Here is an 8098-nt window from a genome sequence, read left to right on the forward strand (position 1 = left end):
CACTCTTGTTGAAAATCAGTTGACTGTAAATATAAAGGTTTGTTTCTGGACTGTCAATTTTATTCTGTTAATCTGTGTGTCTGCCCTTACACCAGTATCAGATGGTCTTGAATACTTTACTTTTGTAGTAAGTTTTGAAATAGAGAAGTGTAAGTCTTTTAACTTTGTTGTTGTTTTTTTTACAAAAAGCATTAGCAGTTGTTTGTGATCATTATGAAGGATTATATACTGTACATAATTGTATGTGCTATGTGTTTTTTTTTTTTTAGACAGGGTCTCTCTCTCTGTTGCCCAGGCTAGAGTGCAGTGGTGCAGTCTCAGCTCACTGCAGCCTCCACCTCCTTGGTTCAAGCCATCTTCCCACCTCAGCCTCCCAGGTAGCTAGGACTATAGGCACACGCCACCACACCCGGCTCATTTTTGTATTTTTTGTAGAGATGGGGATTCACCATGTTGCCCAGGCTGGTCTGAAACTCCTGGGCTCAAGTGACTTGTTTGCTTTCATCTCCCGAAATGCTAGGATTATAGGCGTGGACCACTGCACCTGGCCAGTATGTGCTATGCTTTTTTATGACTGGCAGTGCAGTAGGTTTGTTTACACCAATATCGCCACAAACACAGGAGTGATGCGTTATGCTACAACATTATGATGTCCCTAGGCAATAGGGATTGTTTAGCTCCGTTTTAATGACAGCTACCATCGTATGTGCAGAGTTCATTGTTGACTGAAATGTTGCTATGCAACACATAACTGTATTTTATTTTATTAGCTTTTAGGTTTAAGGGTATACGTGCAGGTTTGTTACCTGGGTAAATGGTGATCCTCTCCCTCCTCCCACTCTAGTCTCAACTAGGCCCCAGTGTCTCTGGTTCCCTTCTTTGTGTCCACATGGACACAAGTCTTTTATTTATTATTGAGGAATTTATAGAAAACAGAAATTCTCCCAAATTTTTTGATTCTACTCTATTGATATATTTGTTGACAGAGCTTTTTACTATATATGTGTCCCATAATCTTTAATTCGCTTTTAGCAATATCACTATGAGGGGTAAGTTTATTTTATTTAGGAAAATTGGACATTTTAGTTGGTTACTGCTTCAGAGAAAGAAAATGGTCACTTAAATATCTGGCTTATGTCCTCACTTCCAAACACTTCTGGATGGAGAGCACCAAAATGGCAGATGGTTTCTTTTGAGTCTAGAAAAGCACCCTCTTCCCTAGGCTTATTCCCATTTTGGTTGAATTCTACATTGCCTTAATGTAATCAATGATATTTATATTTTTGTAATGAATAAGCTGACTATAATGAATATCCATACCCTGAATTTAAAATAACATAATGCCCGGAAAATAAGTGTGTTCTGGTTAATTTAATTGTCTATTCTTAGAGTTAACCTGTCTTGTTTCAACATTTGCTAAAAAGTCATTTTCAAAATGTTTTGGTTCTTTTGTTGCCTTAAATATACTTTATAGTAAATATAATTTAAATATTCTTTGAGTCAGGATCTTATATTATTGCAGTTTTCTCGCCAACAAGAATTGGTAATGGTGATGCTGGTAGAATTGACCAGTCACACCTAGCATGCCTAACGTATCTGCGTGGCACTCATGGTAAGTTTATAAATTGGCCGCAACAGAAGCATGCATAAGGGCACTCTGAAGATCATTTCTTTATTTTATTTTATTTTTTATAGAGACAGGGTCTCGCTGTGTAGCCCAGGCTGGTCTCGAACTCCTGGGTGCAAGTGATCCTCTTGCCTTGGCCTCCCAAAGTGCTGAGCCACTATGCTCGGCTGAAGATTGTTTTCTCTTGAGCAGTATTCTGTTCTTTCATTCAAGGGTTCATTTATCTCCTATTCTGAGGGTAGCATTGTATTCTGCAAGATACAAAGAAAGTATAAGATCACTTTCTCCCTTGAAGCCTTATTTACATATTTGTGATATAAAACAAATATGTAAAATGTTTTAGAATCAGAAGATCATATGATTAAATACTCATGTGAGAGTTCAGACCATCGGTATTATAGGATTTAAGAATAAGGAGAAATTAGTGATTACCAACCATTGGTAGAGGCAGCTTCTTTAACAAATTGCTGCCTGAAGTGGACTCTGAAGGATGAGTGTAGTTTAGGTTCTACAGAGTGGAAGGTACAAGGGAGGGTGGCAGAGCAAGTATAGTCCTGATAGAAGATAGAACAAAGTGCCAAGAAAGCAGGAATAATGATAGAGTACTTTGGGAAGGGAAAAAAAAATCAGAGTGGTAGATCCCACAGGATATTGAATTAAATATTTGCCGAGTTCAGAAAGCAGTTGAAAGTGTTGTGGTTTTTATCTTTTTAAATTCAATTCCTGATGGCTTGTTTACTTATATTTTTCTTATTCTTTTATGCGAATGTCAAAAGGTAAAAATTAGTTGTTTATTTTGGTTGATTTTAGTTCATTGAAAATTTGCTGGGTTTTGTTTAAATAAATTATAGATTTAGAGTATAACATGATGCAAAGCCTCAGTGAGTATCTGGGTTTGAAGTATCTTATTGGACTTTTCTGATATATTGCCCCCTTTTTTTTTCTTCTTAATTACATATGTGGTTTTATTTTAGAAAAGCCAGTGAGGGTTTGAAGAGTATAAACCCAGGTGAGACAGCGCCCTCTATGCGACTGCTGGCCTATGGTAAGTTAGAAACACATGGTTTCATTAAGGAAAACAAATCAGACTTGGCATAAAAGTCATTTGTATCTTTTGTATCTTTGTAGATTTCAAGTAGTTTTGTTATTACTACCTTGGCCTATTGGTGTACAGAATTGCTTATTATCCCCACCTTCCAAGTTCCTTTTGTAAATGAAAGTGATTACAAGTGACCCTTACCTGTATGTCCGTTATATATTAACCAGGTTTGAAAGTTAGATTTTTAATGTGTGTGTACCCTAACTAAGATTTTCTAAGTGATGAAACTGTTACTTTCTCCGAATCTTACTTTGGCTGTTCTAGGAGTAGTCTTCATATTAAAGCAGTTAATATCTCTGCATATTATACTTGGAGAATTATGTTTAAGATTGGATCCAGGTTCCCCAGTTGGGCTCAGGAATACATCGTTCCCCTTTACACTCAATTTCGGTTCTAAGCCATCAAACTTGACTCTGAAGACTCTGTTATCATTAAGTAAAGCCAGAGTTTTGGTGTTGTATCCTCTGTCTCAACTATTTCTTCTGTGCCTTTCTAGACCCTTTTCTCCCCTTTTTCATGACTCTGCTGCATTCAGCCATTCATTTCCTTTCCTCTTCCCCCTTCCCTCTCCGATTTGTCATTTAGCCAAGCACATGCCTTTCCAGAGCCAGCTGTCTGCTGCTTCAGGCAGAACGTAAGCACCCTTTCCCCTCCAACACACTTTATATTAACTAGTCCTTGGAAATTTGACTTGAAATCTTGGCAGGAAAAGAGTTAACAGTGTTTTTCTTCCTGTTTAGTTTCTGGCTTGGGCTTTGGAATCATGAGTGGAGTATTTTCCTTTGTGAATACCCTATCTGACTCCTTGGGGCCAGGCACAGTCGGCATTCATGGAGATTCTCCTCAGTTCTTCCTTTATTCAGGTATGTCTCTCATAGCTGTCAACATTCAGGCTTCTAGTCTAAATGATCATTCTTATTGGAGTTCACTGGCTTAGGAATTCCAGTGAATAGGAATTTATGTTATGTCTTTTAAAGGCAAAATACCCTGAGGCACTGTGAAGTAAAAGACTTAATTTGGAAAATAAAAATTTTGGTTAGAGTGTTTTAGAATTTTAGAGTGGAATTTAGCTTGCGTTAAATTTATTTTTATTTTGCTGTACTAACAATGTTGCTGTATAGTTGAAATGTTAGAAGTGGATTTTTAAAGGCCATGTGCTCTTTTTGGTTTTTATGATTTTATGTTATCTTCAGTAGAAGCCCTAATCTGTAATTGTCATTGTGGTGCCTTTTGTGGGAATAGGCAGTATAATGTAATCTTGAAATTGAGAGGAAAAATGGGATAATAGATGATCATTTCATCCAAACGATGCAGCGAAAAGGACCGACTCATTTCAAATTGCTTTTTCATCCACGAGCTAAAAATTGTCATCATGATGCAGTGATCACAAATTTGAGAGTTGGCAGTGTACATAATTAATGTAGATTTCTTCTAAGTTCCACAAGAAGACTCTTTTAAAAATAGGGGGAAAACACCCACTGTATTTTTAGTCATTTCCACAACAGTTACGCCATTGAAATAACTGAGTTCACATCATGATTTGTATATTCTTTTAATAGCATCTATGCTGAAACTCCTCAGGGAGTTTACCCTCTAATACGGGAATAAGAGAAAAAAAAATGTGAGTAAGCATTCCAGTAACAGTTTAAGGTAATAATAGAAAAGATATAAAGAGGTATGACCGATTGTTTTAAAATTTCTCCAATAGTTTAGAGGCATGCTGAATGTCATAGTGATCCCCAAGCCCAATGGATACTCATTCACCGTTCTCAGTAGACCCTTTGTTTCCATTTCAGTTCAGGCCTTGACATCTCCTCTCTAGCTTACCACCATCTGCCCTCAACTGGTTAGTCTTTCCTTGACACACTTTCCATGTGAATCCTGTATGCAACTACCAAACTAATCTTCCCTGTTACAAAAATGGTTTGCCTTTTCAGGACCTACAGGATAAAGTCAAGGCCCTTTAAACCTGGCTGCAAGTTAGAGGACAAGAAAGTGTGTTAATAGGTCGTACTTATTTAATGATGCTTCCAACATAGCAAATTATCTTTGTTTTGAACATTTCATCATTGGAATACTTCTGGCAAATGTGTTAAGGATTGATTATACTGAGTGTTAGGTCTTTAAAACAAATGTAATATTAGTAAAGTCTGTTAGAACCAGATATGCATTAATAAAACATAATTGTAAGGGGTGTTAGTGCTACTGTTTTGTTTTCTTTTTTTTTTTTTTTTTGAGGCAGAGTCTCACTCTCTTGCCCAGGCTGGAGTGCAGTGGCCGGATCTCAGCTCACTGCAAGCTCCGCCTCCCGGGTTTACGCCATTCTCCTGCCTCAGCCTCCCGAGTAGCTGGGACTACAGGCGCCCGCCACCTCGCCCGGCTGGCTTTTTGTATTTTTTAGTAGAGACGGGGTTTCACCGTGTTAGCCAGGATGCTCTCGATCTCCTGACCTCGTGATCCGCCCGTCTCGGCCTCCCAAAGTGCTGGGATTACAGTCGTGAGCCACCGCGCCCGGCTGTTTTCTGTTTTCTTACGCAGTTAACACACAGCTCTCCCTGCTACAGTTTTCTTTTGATATACAAGTTTTGCCAGCTTTGTTCGCTAGATGGTGCTAATTCCCTTTAGTGACCTAGGCTGTTTTCGTAAGACATTTAAAATGATTCTTTTGGTAGTAAAAGAAAGATTTGGTACCAGTTTGGGGATTGTATTTGCAATTTCTAGGAATTAAAGGAAAAATTCAATATTCAGTAAGCTATCTTAATGTCTTTAGCCAAGTTAGGATGGCAGACTGGCTATGTTATAAATTTGTATCTATAGAATGAAAGAACAGTGTTTTATCATGGGTGAGTTTCTTACTGCTACAACATCATTCTTTGAAGCATAAACTTTGAATTATAAATTTAAGAAATTAATTTGTATTACATTTAAAAATAAGATCCCCAAATTTATATTTATTGTATTTATGTTGTTTGTAACTACTTGTAATTACCATTTATTTAGATGCAAGTCATTTTTGCCAGGTAAATCTGTAACTTTATATGTTTAGCATACTCCATTACAAATGCCTAAATGATACTCAGAATAAATAAGGAATGTAGGGTCACTATTTACAGATTGAGCATTTTTAATCCCAAACTCCAAAATCCAAAAATGCTCCAATGTCCAAAACTTCCTTCACCGACACGAAGCCACAAGTAGGAAATTTCATACTTGATCTTATGCGCTGGATCACGGTCAGAACAAGAAAAAACTGTTCCATGCAGAAAATTATTTAAAATATTGTGTAAAATTGTCTTCAGCCTATGTATATCAGGTATATATGAAATGTAAATGAATTTCATGTTTTGGCCAGGTGTGGTGGCTCATGCCTGTAATCCCAACACTTTGGGAAGCCAAGGCAGGAAAATCAATTGAGCTCAGGAGTTTGAGACCAGCCTGGGCAATACAGCCAGACCTTGTCTCTACTAAAAATTAAAAAACTTAGCTGGGTGTGGTGGCGCACACCCGTGGTCCCGGCTACTCAGGAGGCTGAGGTGGGAGAATCACTTGAGCCCGAGAAGTTGAGACTGCAGTGAGCTGTGATCGTCCCACTGCAATCCAGCCTGAGTAACAGAGGGACACCCTGTTTCAAGAGGAAAGAAGAAAAAAGAATTTCATGTTTAAACTTGAGTCTTATCCCCTAAATATCTTGTTATATATCTATATACACACAAATATTTGAAAATTTGAAACACTTCTGGTCCCAAACATTTCAGATGAGGGATATTCAGTCTGTAGTATATATCTGTCTGTACTAGTGTATGTTAATAAGATCCATACTATATGAAACCTGTATGTACATAGGCTCTTATGTTACAAATAGGCATAGTTTATATATAATGTTTAATTTGTGGTTATGTTGTAGGCTAGCATTACATTTTACTAGAATCATTACCATTTCTTGGTAATTTTGTATAGAGACAAAAGTATGGGAATTGGAATCCTAGGTTTGAATCTTATCCTGGCTCATTAATTTAGTACTTTGGGCAAGCCCGTTTGATTATTGAATCACTCATTCCATAAATCATTGTTAAGTGTTTTTAGTCTAAAGGAGTTACACCAAGCTATGAAAATAGAGCCCAGTTACCATGCATAACGTCCATTCATCATTACAATAAAGCATGATCAATGCTACAGTGAAATGAGGAAGAGCCATGGGGCACGAAGGACAGGCTCTAACCCATGCTCCTAGGCCACAGTACCTTGCCTTTGCAGCATTTATCACAGGCGTGATTAAGTAGTGGTATAGTTATTTGTTGAATGTCTTTTCTCTCCAGTCAGGTGCTAAGCCATGCAAGTGCAAGGACGACATCTGTATTGTTTACTGCTGTGTCCCCGGCATCTTTGTTTCTAGATGGCACTCAATAAATAACTTACAGAAAAATGAAGGCCAGGCACAGCTTATGGAGAAAGTGCCATAATGAGTAGAGATTTACTTAAAGGGTGAATAATAGCTAGGCAGGCAAAGAAAGGGGTTGTCAGGAAAAGATGTTCCAGGCAGAGGGACGAGGCCTCTTTCCTGCAGGCTGGGAGGTAAGAGCAGTGTTGTTCACAGGGCAAAGGAAGTCTTGTCCTGCCATCTAATCTTCAATTTCCTGATCTTTCAGGAAGGGCAGAAATAATGCCTAGCTCAGAGTTGTTGAGAATTAAATGAAATTAATTTAGAGAATATGTATTTAAGTGCTTTATAAACTCTAAAGTGACCTAAGAATATTATTAAGGTGGAGAATTTAGCACTTGAGATGAGAAAACAGAATTCAGAGAAAAGATAATTTTTCTAGTATTATATAGAACCTGGGTTTTTCATTCTCAATTACCTCCCTTATGCTTTAGAAGAAAAAATGTCTTTAGCTAGTACCTAGTAGAAAAGAACAGCTGACCATTTTATTTTTTAAAATTCCCCAGACCATTTCATTTCTATTGTATTTTCTAGATAGTGCACTTAAAACCTAGGCAAGGTTTTAAACTTTTTAGCCACTAAACCTTTCACTAGGGAAAACCAATACGGGTCAGACCACGTGTGGAGTGTTGTATTGTTCCACGCATTGTGATTTAACGGGAATACTGAAGAAGTAAAATTCATATAGAAAGAATGTTGTCAGTGTGGTAGAAGATCTAGAAGCCACAGCCTGTGGGATATGATATGATTGAAGAAAGAAAAATACTGAGCTTGAAGAAAATAAAAGAGGAACGTGGGAGATTGTTTTTGTCCCTATTTGTCGTTTCCTGAAATGATACATCCACACACGTGCCTGGTCTCATGGTGGCTGGAGTGTGTTCTTTTCCACCCTTTGACTTTGAGCTCAATCATGTGACTGGAATTGGCCAATTAG

At 37.7% G+C, this 8098-nt stretch overlaps 1 protein-coding gene across 1 annotated transcript in view; it reads left to right on the forward strand.

The window, feature by feature from the left end:
• APH1B (APH1B gamma secretase subunit) overlaps window positions 1-8098 on the forward strand; it is a 43210-nt gene that overhangs the window by 15212 nt on the left and 19900 nt on the right. The window contains exons 4-5 of the mRNA XM_011969231.1: window positions 2602-2672; window positions 3467-3606. Coding sequence (XP_011824621.1) covers window positions 2602-2672; window positions 3467-3606 — 211 coding nt within the window. The remainder of the gene's footprint in view (window positions 1-2601; window positions 2673-3466; window positions 3607-8098) is intronic.

Source organism: Mandrillus leucophaeus, unplaced genomic scaffold (assembly GCF_000951045.1).
Source record: "Mandrillus leucophaeus isolate KB7577 unplaced genomic scaffold, Mleu.le_1.0 Scaffold12, whole genome shotgun sequence".
Taxonomy (NCBI): domain Eukaryota; kingdom Metazoa; phylum Chordata; class Mammalia; order Primates; family Cercopithecidae; genus Mandrillus; species Mandrillus leucophaeus.